The sequence below is a fragment of the Vespa crabro genome, chromosome 1 (genome assembly GCF_910589235.1).
Source record: "Vespa crabro chromosome 1, iyVesCrab1.2, whole genome shotgun sequence".
NCBI lineage: Eukaryota > Metazoa > Arthropoda > Insecta > Hymenoptera > Vespidae > Vespa > Vespa crabro.
The window spans coordinates 7,509,149-7,530,366 of NC_060955.1; the positions used below are offsets into that span (position 1 = coordinate 7,509,149).

The 21,218-nt window shown below is 33.9% G+C and overlaps 1 protein-coding gene across 3 annotated transcripts in view; it reads left to right on the forward strand.

Annotated features, from left to right (window-relative positions):
* Positions 1-21,218, forward strand: part of LOC124432825 (homeobox protein AKR-like) — a 42,715-nt gene that overhangs the window by 17,995 nt on the left and 3,502 nt on the right. Inside the window, exons 1-4 of one of the 3 annotated variants that reach the window (XM_046982107.1) lie at positions 973-2,290; positions 17,855-18,123; positions 19,348-19,586; positions 20,665-20,832. In XM_046982107.1, coding sequence (XP_046838063.1) covers positions 2,236-2,290; positions 17,855-18,123; positions 19,348-19,586; positions 20,665-20,832 — 731 coding nt within the window. In that variant the 5' untranslated portion in view covers positions 973-2,235. The other 2 variants (XM_046982105.1, XM_046982108.1) reach the window with 2 other exon arrangements.

Sequence of the window (21,218 nt, forward strand, 5' to 3'; positions counted from 1 at the left end):
TCGAATAATCACTTTTCGATAAACCTATGCGTGACAAAATTTAAAGAGGACTTTTTCGTTTCGTTGAAATTACTCCAAAAGGTATTCGATATTTCTTTATGCATAACCCAACTTTTTCGTTTTTTTTTCTTTTTTTTTCCGAACCCATCAGAAAATCATATAATACATGGAAACTAAATGCACAAAGAATCGGGATATCTCCTAAGTTAACAAAATGATTTTCTTACGAATCACCTTAACGTACGTATATATCTATAATAGAAAAATGGAGAAATAATGTCTCCTTTTCATTGTTCTATCTAGATTCTTTCGTTTTTGTTCATTCAATTGAATGATCATTTAACTGATCTTTGCTGTCGTCGTATCATTCAAGAATAAAAAGTCATTAAAAAAGTGAGGAAAACATTGTTCTTTCTTCAGACGACGTCGTCTCTCTTGAAGAAACTCAGTGAAAGATTTTATTACATATAGAAGAAAGCGCGGGAAATAAAAGTTTCAAATGCCGCCACCTTTTTTCTGTGTCTCTTAAGCGTCGATGGAATCGCAGAGAGAAGCAGGTACAGGTACATTAAGGATATTTTATAGAAAACTATATTAGGTTCAATCTCCCTTATGGAGAGTACAGACATATCGGAGAGAACGAAAAAAGTTCGTACAATAAAAGAGTGAGTGAGTGAGTGAATGAATGAGAGTGGGGGTGAGAGAGAGAGAGAGAGAGAGAGTATGATGTAGTTTAGAAACTCGATAAAGAAGGAAGGAAGACTGTCACGAAAAGACGCGCGGGTTAGAAAAAGAAGAGGAGGGAGAGAGGCAGAGAGAGTCGAGAAGAATCAGAAGGAGCCGATGTGGACCGAGCCTCTACTCGGCTACTCGCTCGTAACGTAGCAGCTGTCACGGGATACGTTTTCCCGCCAACTGGCGGTCATTAGTGGGGGAAGCGTCGAATGTGGCGCCAGTAGGAGCAAGGAGTGGGGATATTTGATTGCGTCAATGGTAGGGATAGCGGAGGCAAGGGAGGGGAGAGAACTTAACGAAAGCAAAAAACTCCAGCGTCCCGGTCTACCGTTAGGGAGGCCTTCTGTCAAGCCGGCGTCGGCGCGGTGTGACGTGTTCAGTCGCGTCTCGATCTTTGTAGAAGGAGAAGGGATCGCTCGTAGCGTGAAACGTCATAGTTTACAGATCCCGGTGGTTTTCTTTTTTTTTTTTTTGTTTTTCCTTCTATGCGTTCCTTTCTCCTTCGTATAAACAATGGCCCGTAGGAGACAATACGCGTTAATATTGTTCGATTCTTTTTTTTTTTTCTCTTTTTGATATCTTAAAAAAAAAAAAAATTGCCGCGTTTATACTATTCTGCCGTCGTCCTGTCGATAATATTTTTGAAGGACAACTACTACGTAAGACATTTCGAGTTTTATCAAAGTAGCAAAAAGATAAGCGAATTTGAGAAAGAAGATATATATATATATAGATAGACAGTTAATACTCTGTTACGAAGCGTTTGAAAAATAGTGCCGTCAGTGTGTGTGATCGAAAGATATTCGACAAAGAAAAAAGGAAGGTGAAGAGGAAGGAGTGGAAGAAAAATAGAATACGAACACAGTCTCAGATCCATCAAATGCAGTCACCTCGGAAGCTAAAACAACGCCGAAACGCGTCGTCGTCGACGACGTTCAGGCAACCGACTTTATCATCGTTGACAACTCGTTGCTATCGTCCAAGACCAATGAGAAGTTTGATACGTGTGCAACGATACCTGGGATGATTTCGGAAAGACGTTAAATTTGTCGTGGATCAATCGAACGTGAGAGAAGAAAAGAAAAAGAAAAGGGGTTCGCAAACAAGTGCGTTTCTTTTTTTTTTCTTTACGTTAACACCGAAGAGGATTAAAAGTGACACTGGGAGATTCTCTTGAGGAAGGCGTGTTTTGTATTTAATTCCTCGCATTCCAGTGTGTACTCGTTTCACACGTGCGTTACTATACGCGTGACACCATATCCCCCGTTCTCCGTAAAACGTGCGCATAATCGTCTTGCCGTTGTTTTTGCATGTCGTTCGTCGTAGTACGATACAAATTCGTTATCTTTGCCATTAGTCGCGTTACCACCACCACCACCTTGTCGGGTCTCTTTTTTCTTTTTGTTTTTCCGTATTATAACGAAGCATAAGAAAAAGAGAGGACATCTCGAGAAGGGGAAACTTTTTCGAAAGAGCTCCGGCACTTTGGAGGAGGAAGCGATGCTACCACCCGCTGCGCTGCATCTGGAGGAGAGAATGAACGGCGATAGGACAGGTATGCATCAACAACAGCAACAAGATTCGCAACAATTACAACGTTATCAGCATCGTCATCATCATCATCATCATCATCATCATCATCATCGAAATCATCATCGTCATCGACGTCACGCTCGTTCAGTTGATCGAAATCACTCATTGACGACGATGTCTCGAGACGACGATGAGTCCCCGTCATTTTCACAGTCGGCGGTAACCGCGAACGCTGCTACGAACGCACTTTCGCCAGGTAAGGAGAAGAGAGAAAAGGGGAGAGGGAGAAAGAGAGCGAAAGCAACAAAAACGGCGATCAAGGCGTGCGAGAGAGAGGGAGAAAGAGGGAGGGAGGGAGAGGGAGAGAGAAAGGGGAAAGGTCCCGTCTTGTGCTCTTGCAGCTGTCACTCTCGTCATTGTTTGCCAGGCCGGGCTGGTCCGTGGGATTTGTCGTTCGTTCTTCCCCTTCATCGTTCTTCCGACGAAGAATATCTCTTCTTTTTCTCTTCTTTTACCGGAGAAAACCGCAGGAGTCTCATCGAAGTCGCATGGTCAACTTTTCAAATTTTCGCTCTTCGTTCTTCCATTCTCCTCATTATCTCATCGCCATTTTGTTCTTTTCACTTTTTCCATTCGCTTTATGTATGTAATATACTTTTTTCCTTTCTTTTTTTTTTTTTTCTCCGTTTTTTTTTCTTTTCTGTTCACAATTTCATCGTCAATGATAAAACGAGGGCAAACGTTCTTATTTGTTAAAAACAAAACTCGACTTCTAGCTGTAAACAAAAAAGAAAAAGATTCAAAAGGAATTCTTTGATTTTCTATACTTACCCACGTGGCTTGTGACCGAATGTCAAACAAACTCGCAGAACAACAGTCTTTGGAATAAAAATGAAGCATTCTGATTGGAAGTAAAATTTGGCAGGCATTTTGTCCGATTGCGCAAGGAAGAGTTATGTATGCGCCCACGATAAAACGGCGAAACCGTCCGCATTCCCGGTCGACATCGTGTTTCTCGCGAGAGAAGAAACAGATCAAAGAGAGAGAAAGGGGGGGAGAGAAATACACGTGGTGCGCGAACGTCGGAGCAATCACTGAAAGAGATATACGAATATATATATATATTTTCTCAACGGAAGGAACGGAAAGAACCTGACTAAATTTCACGACCAGATAATTATAACTCATCTCGTCCACGTGGACAAATGATTATCGTAAATGCGAGGCGTAATTGACGTTCGAGTCATGGTCGTGCTCGCGCACCAGGGCTATCAATGAAACGAGCGATCCAACGAGCCCACGATCCCGTTGTTGAATAAGCGAGAGTAAACGAGAATGGAGCGACGACTTTACTCGCGTACTACTAATACCGGTGAAAGGTTCCGAGTTATATTCTATCTTGAGAAGAACGTATGTAGGCACGTATATTTACAGAAAATTTTTCGTTCTCATATCGTATATTTTTCCATTTATTCAAACATCATGGGTTCTTCTTATGTCCTACAAAATAGATGTTTTCCCATAGATATCTTTTTGCTTCGAAATGACGTTTAAATATTTGCGGTCCAAGTTATTTTCATCTATTCGTATTGTGCTTTCCACTATCACTTATTGTTAAGTAATTTGCCGTTGTTCCAATATTTTAGAATTTAATAACTAATACAACAACATATTCATTTACATATAAAATTTGTATGAAATATTTGCAAAGCGATTAGAGACATATAACTTGCTTGAGCGAGACGTAATTTCGAGTTGGAGTCGACATTGGATCGCAAAAGGAAACTATATTGGATGCAATGTAACAAATCGTGGAATATTTTTTAATAACTCAACGATATATATATATATATATATATATATATATATATATTAAATAAAGTTAAAAATTAAGGATAATACGTTGTATGTAGGTTTGGAGAAAAATGACTTCCGAGGAGAGACTGAGAAGATACGAAAATGTCCGGTTCGTCGACTTGTTTACTTCCCCTCGACCGACTTGTATCACGAGAGGGAAAGATAGAGGGAGTAAGCAAGAAAGAAATAGAGAGAGAGAGGGGGGATGAGGTTGATGATGAGGAGCAGGAAGAGGAGGAGGAGGAGGAGAATGTTTTGCGCTGAAGTTGGTCTCACGATCTTTAAGGACGAAACGCGAACGAACGAACGAGCGCGAGTGCTCTCGCACGACCGTGACCCGTTCCATATTTAGACACGATTATGTAGTAGCGCTCTCTTATGTTCGCATTATTACCTCCGTTATGAACTTCTGTCTCTTTTATTATCCGGATATATCGAAAATTTAATTCACGTCTTGATAAAGAGAGATAGAGAGAGGGGCGGAGGGGAAGTTAGCAGAGAAGGAAAAGACCATATTGAAACATTTGCGACAACATGTTCTTCCTTTTATTCGAACGTCCTTCGACACTTTTACAAGCACGATCGTAATACGTACATACGTTGCGGAACATTCGTAATTTGCTTCTCTAGAATTAATTCTATTCTCGTAGGAAAGTAGATGTAGGGGAGAATTTGTCTGTCAAAGATAATAGAGACGATGAGAAAGTTTAGTAGACCACGCGGTCAAAGTATACATGGACAAATATTTTTTTTGATCCTTGTTATGCGATTTCCTTCACTTTTCAATCAATGTTTTATTGTTTCTCTCTCTCTCTCTCTCTCTCTCTCTCTCTCTATCTATCTATCTATCTATCTATCTATCTATCTGTCTATCTATCTATCTATCTATCTATCTATCTATCTATCTATCTATCTATCTATCTATCTATCTATCTATCTATCTATCTATCTATCTATCTATCTATCTATCTATCTATCTCTCTCTCTCTCTCTCTCTCTCTCTCTCTCTCTCTCTCTCTCTCTCTCTCTCTCTCTCTCTCTCTCTTTTCGAACGATCGACTCCTACAACAGTGTAGAAAATAATTTTGATCGACCGTGGAAGCTCTGAAGGCAGGCACGCGTGCGCGCACGCTCATTCCCGAACCGTGTTCCGTGCGGACACTCGTGTGAACCCCTCTTGAGCGCCAAGATGTTTCGCCTCGTCGCCACGTGCTTTCGACGCTTGGCGTACCGTGGCTGCGTGTCCATGAAACGATTTCACGTTTTCTTTCGTCCTCGGAACAACGAAATTAAGTTAAACGAGAACATATTTCGTATTTTATCGTTCTCTCGTAGTTAAACGAGACTATATTTCATATTTTTGTCTCTCGTTAGTTAAATGTTTTTCTCATATGACCTTTTTAAAAATAATATATGTATTCTTATGAGATTTTTATACATTAAATCTGAGACATCTGGTATATTTCAAAATTTGTAAATTCGAAAAAATTGATTGATTCGTTGAATTGGGGATTCGTTCGACATTGACAACGTTAAATTTTCTATTTTCTTGTTACGTTGGTAAAACGTTCGAAGTTCGAGAGCTTGAATGTAGGTCGTTTATGGGAAGGTAAAAATGTTATTGAAAGTAGGACGATATCGGTATTCTCGTTGCGTAACAGTTAAATATTCCGAAGATTTTGTCTGGTAAGAAATCATTTTTGAAGTATAATAACTACATGTATGAGAATGATCAATTTGGAAAGAATAAAGAATGATCATGGGAAAAACAGATTGTTAGAAAAAACATGAGGATTCTTGAAATATCGTTATAACTTAGCCACATGTTCATATATTTTCCGCGATAATTGTCGCTTTTGTAACGTACACGAACAATAACAACAAAAAAATATGTGAATAGATGTGCTTAGAAAGAAATTGAAAATTTCTGTCTATTCGTTCATCGATCATGTGTGGCATATTAATGATCGGAATCTATCATATTGCTTGTATGAAATTCGAAGGCTACTCGTTGGAATCCAATAATGTTTTACAAACTATTTTGGGAAGGAAGTGAAAGTCTTCTAATTTCTATTCGTTTTGAAGGTACGAATCTATGGAAATAATTTTTCGTCGTTGCTAAGAAGGAAAAAGATTATTTTAAGAAGAGAGATTATTTAAGAGAAAATAAAACTAGATTGAATTTGATTACTATTATAATAATAATTAATATCGTATTCTTATAACCGAAATATGGCTCCATTTAATATTTCATAGAGATTGTTGTGCTATTATTTTAACTATCGATCGATCGGTCAACAGAAATAGGAACTTTTCTTCTCTTAAAAGATTGCATTTCTAATGGAAATACAAATACATCATTCTATTTTTATCATCTTGGATGGAAACATCTTGGAAAGATAAGTTAAAATTCATGAAGTTATCGATGACGAAAACTACGTTTCGAATTGAAGGAAGACTCTTCAGAGAACAAGATTAAATTTCTCTAATAATACCAACGACGACGGTCGAACCTCGCATCAAGATAGCACATGCTTTTCTATAAAATAATCTCAATTTATATCTTGAAAATTTTGTTTTACGATAGTGCACACGCGAATGTATGAAGGCGACAATAACCCAGCACGTGGAGTATTAATGGGTCAACTGTGAAAAATAATAATTATGCGATTTTGGTTCTTATCGTAGTCGTCGTTGTAGTCGTCGTTGTAGTCGTCGTCGTAGTCTTCTAAAACGATCGATCATTCAAACGATGCATATGTATTCTTCGGTTTAACGTATGTAACCGACGTATTCAATGCAAAGCGTGAGGGCGTCGTATACGTAAGCGGATGTCAACGAGGTTACCGTCGTTGCTCGTTCGTCGTTGTAACTATGGATAAGGTGATATGTTGCGATGAATCGTTTAAGGTATTTTTATTTAGATAGTATGGAAAATATATTTATTATGAGAAAAATGTATCTAACCGTGCGAACATCTTTACAAATGATTTTTTGTGCAACTTCATTCTTTCACTATTACTATAAATTTCGATTATTTAAGTTATCAATATTTTAACTATTTTCTAAATTATATTCAATATAATTAGATATAACAAACGAAGTTTACGTAAAATATACGTATACGTCTATGTATTTTTGTATGCTCGATCTATATCTTAACGTCTTTTATCGTGACATGCTTCTATAAAAAATAATTAAGTAAACATCAATAACTTGTATAAGTAGAAAGTACTAATGTTGTTCGCAGAATTGAACGGAAACGTACATTGTCGGAATAAATCATGCATGTCCGTAAGTTCGAATTTGCATTGCATTTGCAAAGTTCTATCAACAGATCGTCGAAAATACATCAATATTTTTTTACCTCGATTGAATTTGATTCTTTTCTTTTTTTTATGAAGTTTCGAAAATATCCAATAATACCGTATTTTGAGAGTTATGTTATTTTGCGAAAGATCGAAATGCGCGCTTCGTTCGTTTTCAACTTCAAACCGTTTATCGATCAACTTTGTTGGCTTTGAACGAAGTATATTTCGACTCGCGTCGAAAATATCTCTATTTTGTCCTTGGTCCTGAGATACATACGAATTTAGCTTAGGTGTAAAATGCGTTGGTTATAACTAGATATTAAGTAATGGGTATATGCGAGCACACAAATGAACTAATCCATGCTAAGCGAGAAAGATACATAGTAAGAGAACATGTAGGAACAAGAATCACTTTACTTTGAATATAACAGAAGAGCGGGGGGAGCAGAGGACGAAATGATGCCCGATTCGATTCCGCGTACCTTTGATAATACGTCGTCTAATTATAGTGTTCGAGATTCCCGCGCTCGCTCATTCATCCTCGAGAGACAGATGATTATCGACGATCGATAAATTCGTATTTTAGCTAATTAGAAAGGACGGAGCGAGGCGTCTGATACTTCGTAATTCCTTTTGTTTTCTTCTTACAATAAGATTGATTGAAAAATCAATAAAATGGCGACGATTAATTGTATTTTTTTTTTCTTTTTTTAAACGATAAATATCGTACAGATTTATAGCTTTTTTGTTAACTCGCCAAATAAGTCGTCTGAAATGTTTCATTGTTTATTTCATTTGTTCTTTTTTCTTTTTTCTTTTCTCTTTTTTTTTCTTTCTTTTTTTTTCCATTTAATCTCGCTTCTTCGTTCGAAAAATTTTCAAGAATAATAACGCTGTCGCGATTGATCCAATTGAATATTTTTCAGGCAGACTCCATGTCATTGAACGACGCAAACTCCTTCATAGCAAGCTTTTCAAATCATCATGCGAGATCTGTACTTTCAACAACTTATCATTCACCTTAAAATCGGCCGTATTTTAAACGTACAACCACTCGGTTAGTTGCTCTTCGATCAATCTCGAAAATTTCCGCATATTTTATATGTGTGAAAATGTGTCACCGATGTTTTAGACCTGTTCTCATTTTTTTTTTGTTCATTTTTTTTCTTTCTTTTTTTTTTTTAAATCACGTTTTAAGGATACTTGTTTTAAGGATTAGACCTCAAACAGGTTTTAGTTATCATGTTTCACGTTAAATATTAAAGTTGTTACCGCTCGCATATTTCTTGAGCTCCGATTTTATAATTTTCTTAGAAACAAAAGAAACAGATCTTTACCAAATTATATTCATACGAATTTTTGTTTATCCCTATAAATCATACCCTTCCTTTCTTTTCTTCTTATTTTTTTTTTTATTTTTTTTTTATTTTTTATTTTCTACAACCGATGCTATATACGAGGAATAATTAGAAAAATCGCTTACGTAACGCTTCACAATCTTCTTCGCTTCGTACGTTAGAAAACAATGATCAAACTGATCAGATAAAATACTCGTCTATTAACACGCAGAGTATTATAAGAATCAACGGTGGTATTAGATTTTGCAAAGCTTTATTTACAATCTTAATAATTCTTTTTATTTTTATTATTTTTTTTTACATTTACAAAATTGTGATTATCGATAATGACTTTGAGTTTAATAGTTATAAAAACAAATATAATTTTTCTAATGGTTTTTTTTCTTTCTTTTTCTTTCTTTTTTTTTTTTTTTTTTTTTTTTTTAATTATCAGGGACATGACGTAGACGTTGTATCGATTGATGTAAAATTTTCTCGGTAGTCAACGTGTTAAAATGTGTTAAAAAGCTTTCATAGAAATACAATCATAAATCGATCTTTTAAAAGTTCTACAGGTACAATTTCGTGCTTGTCACATTACTTCGTACATAACAGAAGTCCTTCCTCGAAGTAAGTTTCTAGTTAGAGTTCATCGCCATAGGTAATATATGCAGACTTATGTACCTATAGGTATACGTATGTATATATATAATACATTGCACATAGATCGTCAGACTTCGTCAACACGCGAGATCCGTTTACTAGAATAATGCTTTGCAGGGTTCAAAGTGAATTTTAAGATTGAAATGCGTACGTACTATACGACGCGAAAAATCGATTATAAAATTTACAAAATTGCGGTATAAACTGAAGGGATATAATCTCATATAATTTTAATCGATAAAGGAAGTTTATTTATAAGAAGGAATTTATAAAACAGTGATATGAATTAAAGGATTAATTTCAATTATTTTTAATCAGTCAATATAAATGAAAACGGTATTATAATCTTTCATAAAACTGTACGTTTAAATTTTGTATTATTTCGAATTAGTTTTTAATATTCTTTTTTTTTTCTTTTTTTATTTATATATTGTATGTACAAAGATATGCATGATATTTTTCAAAGATAGCCAATGGCGTGATAAAAGCAGTCGTGTACATTAATACGCGCGTGTAAGGGGAACTCGAGTAGACTCTCGAACCGAGAACTTGTTCGAGCGAAGACGCAACTAAAGTAATTGAACTCGGTTGACTTTATAACCAAGCTGATCGTTTCGCGTCCGGTCATTCTTACAGCTTCTTCTTCACCTTCGCCTTCGTCTTCATCTTCATCTTCATCTTCATCTTCGTATTTCCCGATGCTCTTTATATTCTTTAATAACGATTCCACTTCTAACTGTTACACGACAGTTCGCTTGCTCTAGATTTATATATAATAAATTAAAAAATAAAATATTTGAAATTTGAATTTGAGGATATAAATATATTTCGATTTAACGTACGGAGTGTATTCGGTATGCGTATATATAATCAAAGAAAAACTTTGAAAAGGGAAGAGGATCCAAGATAGAAATTTTCCGTTATTTTAGAAAAGAGAAAGGGCCCAATATCGAAATTTTCCGTAATTTTAGAAAAGAGAAACTTAACCTGTTCGAAAGGGTCGTTTTATGATGTTTAGACTCATATCGTGAAATTAGGATTCGACAAAGGGAGGAAAAAGAAAGAAAAATGAAGGGACAACGTTCAGGTACGAGTAATAACTTAAATATGAATAGAGTGAGTTATCAAGCCGTAAATGTAATTACGTTTCAGTTTATTAAGATCAAAATCATCACGAATAATATTTAATTGTATGTCATGTAAAAATAAAAATAAAAAAGAGAGAGTAAGAGTTATAATAGTCCTTAGTTACTCTATATCGAATGTCGAGGACTTCTTGAAGATATTTTCCACGCTGACATCCGGTAATGTCGCATGATCAGACTTCAAAATTTCAGCCAAGATTCCTGACCAGATGCAAAGAACGTCATCGAACACCCTTGTACACTCTTGCCATCGCGACTAACTTCCCGTAGGTATACTTAAGTATATAGTATAAATATACGATCATACGACTGCGTGTAACGATGGTGTAAGTGCCAATCATGCTTCCTACGCCTGGCTTGGAATCCTGGCCGAAATCCGAAGTCAGTAACAGCATATGGCTAACAATATAAAAGAGACCGGAATCGACTTCACGAAAGATACAGAAAGATGTGTATGTGTGTATGTGTGTGTGTGCGCGCGCATACATATTTAACTTTCTATATCTCTACTCTAATTATGGCAACCTTGTTAACTTTCTTTCGCATCATTCTAAATCTACAGATTACATAACGGAAATGTCTAAGTCTGATCTAATCTCTGATACTTTTGACAATCATTTCATTTGTGCTTAAAAGATGAAAGATAAACGTTAAAATATAAATGTGTTGAAAATTTTTTTCTTTTTCAATTGAGAATAACATCGTTTTACGTAGAGAACAATTGTATGGGTCATATGTTGTAAGACACTAAGCAATGTGTTTACAAAACACCACGTTCCTCTTATTTCTAACGGTGTTGTTTAATTAAAGAATCGGAAAAAGACTACATATATATAACTACCCTTCGTATTTTCTCATTTGATATACAATATCTTTAATAAACCTTTCAAGAAAGATACCAGATAATAAACAATCGTTTACATAAAACAGAGGGAAGAAATATAAATGTTGACTCGTACGTGCACACATGGTAAAGAAATCGATGATATCATCCAAATGTTTATCAGAATATGTTTGACAGGCACCCAGCGCTTCGATTTCTTTTTTTTTTTTTTTTCTTCGATGAAAAATCCTTATAAATTCTCACATCGATTTTTATTATTTTATTTCTAAAGTTCTCAAGGATTATTTTAACGATTTTGTAAAATTGTGATAGAATAGCCGAATTCTTGAGTTTGGAATTAAATTTTCTAATGTCATTATCGAAATGTTATTGAAATGCGTTAGTTCAATTCGAGCATTGATGTTACTATAAAACACTCTACCCATCCCTTTGCTAAGGAACAGAAGCGAAACATCGTCGATGCGACATTTTCTAATGGAATCGATGGCGGTTACGTCTCATGTAAGAGGGAAAGATAAAAGAGAGAGACGCCTTTTGCCATCTATTGCATCAAATAACATGATTATAACATATTTTCGCGAAACCGGTCATATTCTTTGCCGTTTGTCAGACTGCCATCTCTCTCTCACTCTCTCTCTCTCCCTCCCCCTCCTCCCTCTCACTCACTCTCCCTCTCCCTCCCCCTCTCTTATCGTCCTCGAATAAATAAATGGTATGAGTTTAATCTTTAATTTTTCGAACTTATCTTTCTGTGGAGAAGTTTTTTTTTTGTTTTTTTTTTCCTTTTTCATTTTACTTTTTTTTTTTTCCAGTTATATTCTGAAATCTATCTTCGTCTCGCACATTACAATAAATATCGTAATCGACAATAGATATTTCATAACTCCTACCTTCGTATCGCTCTTTCAATTCGTTTTAACCTCTTGAATAAATAAGTGCAGTGTACTTTGCTTCGTAGTTATCTTCATAGTTTTTTCTTTCCTTTTCTTTTTTTTTTTTTTACAGACTTAGGAATTTATCATAAAGTCAGTCGTGTCACGTTATATATATATATATATCATGTTATAACGAAGTTTCAATAATCTTCAACTTACATATATTAATTATTATTACTATTTTATTGGACAGGTATAGATGTCATCGTAGATATGTATTTACGATCGTATCATTCGAAAAATTAATTAATGAGGAAGATGATATGTCTTAAGGATTTTAATGAAACTTAAACATTATAAACGACTGATTGATTTGTTGCTTCCTGTAATCTCTGAGATTATTCGATCTTTCCTATGGATTCGATACGAAATAGTTGATGAAAGAAGACTCATCAGTGATTTTCAAGTACATCCAATTAATTCGTCGTCGTCATCTCACACGTGTGTTTGTGTGTGTTATATACTTTGCATCCTCGAGAAATATCCAGTCTGTTAGTGTGTGCGGTTAACATCTTGCGAAACGAAAATCGAATCAAACGGGAATCGAGTTCCTCAGACGAGACCGTGCAACTCGGTGACCCCTATCAGTATTTGGATGCAGTCCAAGTCGAGCAACGAAACCGACATCGTCATTACCGAAGTTAGCAATAATATATATATACCACTAAATGAATATTAATGCCTTTACTACGTTCGATGCAGTTCTCTTTGAGGCTCGATGACTCCTTCCACCAAATATGATGACTATCTCTTATTCTCTTCGAGTATCAACCTCTACTTGATCTTTTTTATATATTGTTATTTGTTTACACCTAAATATAATTAGATATCGTGCTATCATTAGGCATATTAGCGTGTTTAGAGAACATTCAAAGATGTTGGACATTTGCAAGATATTAATGGCAGACTTTAGACAAGGAACAAATTCAACGACACAAAAATATCTTCATTACGTTGTGATGTTAATGACCGGATTTGTTCAAAGGAAAAATTTAATCTTTTCATTGACAATTATGTATAGATTTTAATTTTCGAAAGTGAAAAACGATATATATATATATAAATTTGTGTTTTTTCTCTGTCTTTCTAGAAATTGTATAAAAATTTTGGAAAGATAAATCGTTCGTTAGGGAAAAAGGATGATCGAAGAAACTCTCGCGTGGCGACGACTCTCTGAGACACCACGTCGTGCCTGTCTAGTCGAGCCGCTTAGATCCTAATTTTACGCCGTCAGGTTACTGGACCTTACGTAACTACGAATCCGCGAGTGCTAAGATTAGGCGCCTATGCAGACCCAGAATCGTGGATTTGGTTACAACGAGTGTTCCATCACGGAGATGTATTATCTTTTCTTTTTTAATTTTTCCTTCTGTCTCTTTCTTTTTCTCACTTTCGAATCTAGTGTCTTTCGTAAAAATAACATGTATCTGTGTTATACCTGTGTTATATCTGTTTTCATATGAAAGAGAACATTTTTGCTATTGAACATTTTCACCAAGTGACAAATATCAGTTATACATTATCTTACTATTTCAATCAAAAGGAGTATACATGAATGATATATTGATCATAGTTATAATAGTAGGTTTTAGAAACTTATAAAACATTTGTATTTATAACATTTATTTATTTTTTTTATTTATGCATAAAATTATAATCATTGTACAAAATTAATCCTTACATCAATATAATTAAGGTATATGGATATGTTTTTTCAGATCATTTGAATTAATTTTGATTGATGACTATTGACAATAATGATGACATTTGAAAATAATCTTTAGCATTCCTACAGAGTGACAAAACGGAAGAGCAAAAGAGTTGTAAATAGAACTAAAACTTAGAGCATAGTCGGCCGGGATCTATCGCCGATCATTCGTCTTCTAACGTCTTTTTTCGTTGTCATGTCTTTTTGAATGAGGTCGACAACATGGTGATGCTGATCATTGCATATCATCAGTGACATTTTTTCTTCTCATTCTTTTTTCGTATGCCAGAGACCAAAATACTAGTTCGCTCAAAGATGTGCCGTCGTGACTGAGGTAATTAACCGTTCCGAAAATAGCTGATTGTCACGAACGTATGAGAACGTTTAACGATTTTGCCTTACTACCTACCTACCTACCTACCTACGTTACTACCTAACTTTCTCAGTTAAATTTGCTTCGTCGAGGAAGTGATTTAACCTAGTCACGAATCGTTTGTGAATTGTTCATGATTCAGACGAGATAGGAGGAAAATAATAGGAATTATCATTGACTTCTCTGTAAATTCATACGTTTTCGTAATTTTGCCAGATTTTATATTTAAACGTTCTATATTTACATAAATATACATACATGTTACTTTGATATATTTGAGATAATAATCAAAAGCAAAGTAGGACGTTAAACTGAGAATAAAAAAAACCGATGGGAAATTAAGAAAAAAAGAAAAAAAGAAAAGAAAGAATCACGCATTATCCTTAAGAAAGAAAGTGAAATGGGAAAGGGGTTAATCCCAACTTATGGGATTAAAATCGTAAATAAATCCAATAAGATTTAACAATAATGATCTTTGTCAAACATGAGAGAGAGTTCTTACGGATCTTCCTCGCGTAAAACTGCGGAAGTGAAAAATACTCCGGGTAGAGACGGTGTCAGATACTCGGTCGAGTCCTGAAAATCTCGTTCACTTTATTGCGGACTCCTACTGTCTCTTTCTATCTATCGCATCTTTGCCCTGCCGCAGCAGCTTCTTCCGTCTCTGTCTGACCTTAACGAGTCAGTCCACGACACTCGGGCTAAATATGGAACCGGCAGAGAGCACACTGGTTATTTTCAGATACAGAGATCTTCTGTAGCATTACCTAGCTACGTGCGGCTACTGTCGCGTCTCGGAACTTGTACTCTCCTCTCTTTCTTCTTCTCTTATTCGAGCGAACGGTGTACACGCCCCTTAGCAATCAATTTTTGGCGTTATGCGTCAATGACATTTTATTTATTCGACGTTTGATAAGTAACGAAAAGGAAAGAAAGAATAAGCTTATGTAATATTTGCACTTTTTTTTATCGTGCTCCCCCCTACCTCTATACTGACGAAAATTCATAGACGATCTTTAAACACAGATAAGAGTTTTCATTTTTGATGACTTTTACGCGCCGTAAATAATACCATTACTCTTGACTTTTTTCTTTTTTTTACTTATAGCAGACATATGTGATCGCTTTTGGCGATCACACCATTATTGATATAAAAAGTAAGAATCCATTATTAATCAAGATTTCTTTTTACTATCCATACTTTAACGAATACCCCGACAACTGTGTAAACAAGTCTTAAGCAAGAGGACAAATTAATGGCAATATTGAAAGAATCGATAATACATAGATCGTTAATTTACTATGTACATTATTTCAAATGTAGCAGATGAAAAGTTTCGATATTGATTTGCGATAACAATTGCATAGTGTGTGAAACCATGACATTTATAAGAAGTTTCTATTTTCGTCATTGCTCATAATCGATCACTGTTGTATATCATTTAATTATACACATTGAGCCTTGAATTTCTCAATATTGATATAAACACTTATTAAAAAAAAAAGGCGAAAGTCTAAATCGTCGAGAATATATATATATATATATATATATATATATATATATATATATATATATGCGTGTGTGTGTGTGTGTGTGTGTGTGTGTGTGTGTGTGTGTGTGTGTGTGTGTAATGTTGTTTATAACGATCAAAAAGGAAAGAGAAGAATAATTAATGAGTTCATTAATTAAGGGCAAGGAAGGAAATAATCATAAAGCTTTCACGAGACATCGTTATTGGACGATACATGTGGATACACTCCGGCAATTTTGTTGATCTCTTCGATATCGCACCTCTCTGTGTGTGTGTCTGCGTATGCATATGTACTTGTGTTCATGTTTGCATGCTTCGATCGGTATAAAATGAAAGAAGGAACGGTTCGAAGTGCAAAGATTGACGAAGGAGAAGTGGATAACGACTACGACAACGAATGGAAGAAGTCTTTCTGGACGATGTTAAGCGAGTTAAAGTAGGGGCTTCGTTAGAGAGGAAGGTCCCACGTGCTATTCAAGGTCCTTTTCTTCTTCGATTCTTACTCGTCTCACCTTACCTCTTCTTCTTTCTTTACTCTTGTCTGTCTCTACTCGCGTGTTCTTGACTTTACGTAAGCAGAAGGAAGAAGAAGAAGAAGAAAGAGGCCGGCCTCATTGAATTTACCGGCACGATGCTTCGTTTTCTTCGAAAGAACATGCCGAGGCACGTAAACCGGTATTCGAGCCTTTATCTCCATCTCTTTCTAACTCCCCCCCTCTCTCCTCTCTTTATCTCTATCTCTATCTCTATCTCTATCTCTGTTCTAAAGCAACGCTGAATGTACCGTTGGATTGCTGGTATACACGAAACTTTAAATGTCCTAGCTACACACGAGCGCGCCCTTGAAAGAGAGTTGGAGTCCTTCGATAGTCCCTATATTCATCACCTCATTTTTTAATGTATCTTATTTTATAAATATAAAAATAAATATTGTTTATTGTATTGTTGATATTCTATTCTCTTCTTCTTTACCTTTTGCTTTATTTTTTCTTTTTCTTTTTTTTTCTTTTTCCTTTTTTTCTTTTTTTCATTTAATTCGCGTTAACAGACAGAGATCGATAAACATTCGAGACGCCAGTATATCTTATTGGTCTGTCGCCGATACGATGCAATTTTCCTCAGTCATTTTTTAATTATCATCTGATCGTCGTGTAATATCATTCGTTGGCAATTAGATGTGAAGTTATTTTTTTCAATGTTCATATTTACATGAATGTTTCAAGGGAGTTGATGTTATTATTCATTTTTATTCTAAAGAAATAAGAAGTAGATACTATAAAAATGATAATGGTAACATAACTCCCTAACTTCTTTCTATATATATACATAATAGTATTTTATAACTGTTACGTTCTTAAGCAATTTTCATGTTTTTTTTCCAGCAGATTTTTAACTTCTTTTTATAAAAAATTTAAGTTCTTTTTATAAAAATTAACTGCTTTTTATAAAACAGTAATAAAATAAGCTTACGAAATGTGACTCGATATCAAGCATCATGTTTATTTATAAAAATTTCATTTATTTTTCTTTCTTTTTTTTTTCAAAATCGAATTTCTAATAAGAAAAAATAATTCATCTTATTTACATACAATAAATTCCAAAGGTATTCGTATACTCATTATAGCTGTTTATAAATATATATATTTTTTTTTTTTTTTTTTTTTTTTTTTTTTTACCTTTCTTTTTATAAAGCAATAAAATAAACCATATGAATTAAATAATAATTCGTAATAAAGTATAAATAATTCAATAAATCTGGTATAATTGATACATATTTTTAAAACAAATATATCATAAGTAAAGTATTTAAACTATATTTATAATATTCATGTTATTTCCTAAATCAAATTGAAGAAAGTATTATTGTTTATGTTTTTACAGCGAGAGAGCGATTTCCATCGTCGAGCAGCACCGATGACGATCAAAGCGGGTCGGATGCTGAGCACGATACATCAACAATACGCGGGAAGGTCCATTCTGGGATTCTTCATCACTCCACCGCACATTCTGTCAGGAAACGTCGTGGTAATCTACCGAAGCATTCGGTGAAGATTCTTAAACGATGGCTGTATGAGCATAGATACAACGCTTATCCAAGCGACAGCGAGAAATTAACTCTCAGCCAGGAGGCGAATCTCACCGTATTACAGGTTATTATTATTATTATTATTATTATTATTATTATTATTATTATTATTATTATTATTATTATTATTATTATTATTATTATTATTATTATTGTAATATATGCTATATAAGGAATTAGTTAAAAAATTGAAATTTTTAAAAACCTTTATCAGCATTTATATTAGTATTAAATATATAAGAAATATCATATAATATATATTATGTAATATATATTTTTTTAAGCTTAATCATTTTTTATATTTTAATCAAATTAAAAATATTGCAATTATTATTTATAAATAATTTCGTTTTTTACGTTTTGTTTTATTTTTAATTTCGATTGCGATGTTATAATATTACTCATTAATATTGTTAGATCATTAATATATTAGTAAATTATTTCATTCAAATTTAATAAAATATTAATATAAAGCACTTTTTAATATATTATAGGATAATCATATAACTGATAATGATGCATTTTTATAGAAAACTTTTTGAAAAGTAAAAATATTTTTCGTACAATTTAATTTAAATATGTGTAGTATTATGTGGATAGTATAGTATATATTTGAAAATACGAAGTATTTATTCTCAATACAATTCCGGGGTAAATGATAAGCGTCAAATGAAAATAAAGCATTGGATTCTTAGTCATCACTAACAGCCAATAACATTCATTGTAGGAGATAATAATATTTTTGAAACAACATGTTGACCCTAACAACATTATGCCCCTCCTATCCTTTATTACCTAGGCTTAACCTAGCAGCTAGGCTATACTTTTAATATCTAACTTAACTACAACCTTTATGATCCTTAATAATAGTTAAACTGTTATTCTTTGAGCTGAGTTTCTACTTCAAATCTTTTTCTTTTCAAATTTTTAATCTTGCCCTACGATAAATCAATTGGCATCATAAAACAGTTGTTTTAACTATTTCTTGCACTTTGTTCTTTAAACTACTAAAATCCACTACCCTAGACCACTCCCCTTCTTTCTAATTGGTTGTTGCCTTCTGTCATATATAAGCGAAGAAACTCTGATATTCTGTTATTTAAGATTCAGATCTTGAGCACTTCAGACATAAAGTTATTGCAAAGTTATATTCTTACTTTGAAAACTTTCTACAAGTAAACGTCTATTAGCTCAGTGCTACTCGACTTATTGACACGTACGATTTTCGACAAATTAAACATACGTCTGCGGAATCTAACATAACAGGTGAATACTCGGTGTTTGACAGGTGTGTAATTGGTTCATCAACGCAAGGCGAAGAATTTTACCGGAGATGATCCGCAGAGAAGGACATGATCCTCTTCAATACACTATATCACGTCGTGGTAAAAAAATGCCAGGTGGAAGTCATCAACAACCATCGATTAATCAAAGAAGCAACCAAAACTGGGATCCTCTGGCCGAATGCAGTGCGCCGAAACGTAGAAGAGATCACGATTATGGAGAAGCAACTGGCTTGATGTATCGGTGAGTGAATTTTAATATCTTTTTTCTTTAAATCATTTTTAGACTTGATTAGGTACATCCTTTTCTCCTCTTTGACCTTCCAATCACTTTGCGTTCCGTTTGTTTACGTTACAAGATATTCAAATCTAAAATTCTTAGTCAAAGACGAAACATCTTCACCACATGTGTGCACTTTTACTGTAGTCCATTCGAAATATCATTTTTTCCTGCGATCATTACATTCTCATCACTATTATAAATATATTTATCTTCTTTAAAAAGGAAAACCACTTACATAACATTTAAAAATATTGAATATATATGTATATATATTTTTTGTTTATTTATTGTTATTATATGTTCTTCAATTTAAAGTTTTGAAAATTTTTTTTCTTATTAGATCGAAATTCAAATTATTGATGATGTAACAATTTTTATAAAATAATTGTTAAACTTTAAATATGAATTTTCTTAAAATGATATTTTACTCAAAATAATATTTTTCTCAAAATGATATTTTTCACAATGAATATTTATCCGAAAGAATTTTTATTAAATTTATTTGAAATTTATATAAAATATTTCAAACAAAATTATTATTAAAATTCTTTCATACCTTTTAACTTCCTATAGAATAGGAAAATCACATAGTATATTTTTTTTTAACCATTTAAACGCCTTTTTTTTGCACATGTGTAATTTCCATACAATAATATCTATTTAATATTTTGATTAAAATCATTGAACGACATTAAAACTTGGATTATGTAAGATAATCGGAAATTGTGAAGACAGGCGCCACGTTTTGTTACGATTATCTCGAGATTTCATGTTTGGATATTGTGTCATATTAGTAGGTGCGATATAAAACATCGATTAGCCAATTATTCTTAACGTGTATTTACATCATCAAATTTCTCTGTACTTAAAGAAGGAAATTATCAATTTCACGCGTTTTATTTTTTCCATACTGTATATTCAACAGTTAAATCATTAATGCTTCTCGCTTTTGTTGTTTTTTATATTTTCAATACGTTTGTATATATTTATGTAGTAACGTATGCGTATATATGTAATCGTTTGATTGTACGTTTCACAGAAGTGAAGAGGATAGTCCGAACGACTATGAAAGCAGTTCGCATAGTGAGGAAGAACGTCCTGCTACTCAGTGGCCAAGTGTAATTGTTTATCCGTATTCGGAAACCAAAGTAGAGAAAAATGATCAACCTAATTACGGAGACGCGATAGCCCATCCAGCTCGACGAGGGTAAGCAGCGAAATCGATCGTTAGCCCCTATAAATTTCCTCGCATTACGACTAATCCTTATTCAACAATCATTTAATGTGAGCTCTTACTTTTTAGTTTATATCTCGCTTTGTTCTCTCTAAATTTTCTTGAAACAAATTTTTATACTCGGAAAAAAAGTGTCTGCGTGAGCGTGAAATCATTTCGAACATCTATTTCAATTCGTGATCCTAGATACGTTGATATTTATATCGATGAAACGCAACAGTTTTGCATGTGCATTTTAATTCGGAAGTGTTAAAAAAAAATTTATACCTTATTTTTCTAACGGAACAAACGAATAAAATTATTGTTAAATCTGAGATTGATAAAACTTTGGAATGATTTGATTATAGTTTTTGTTTTTC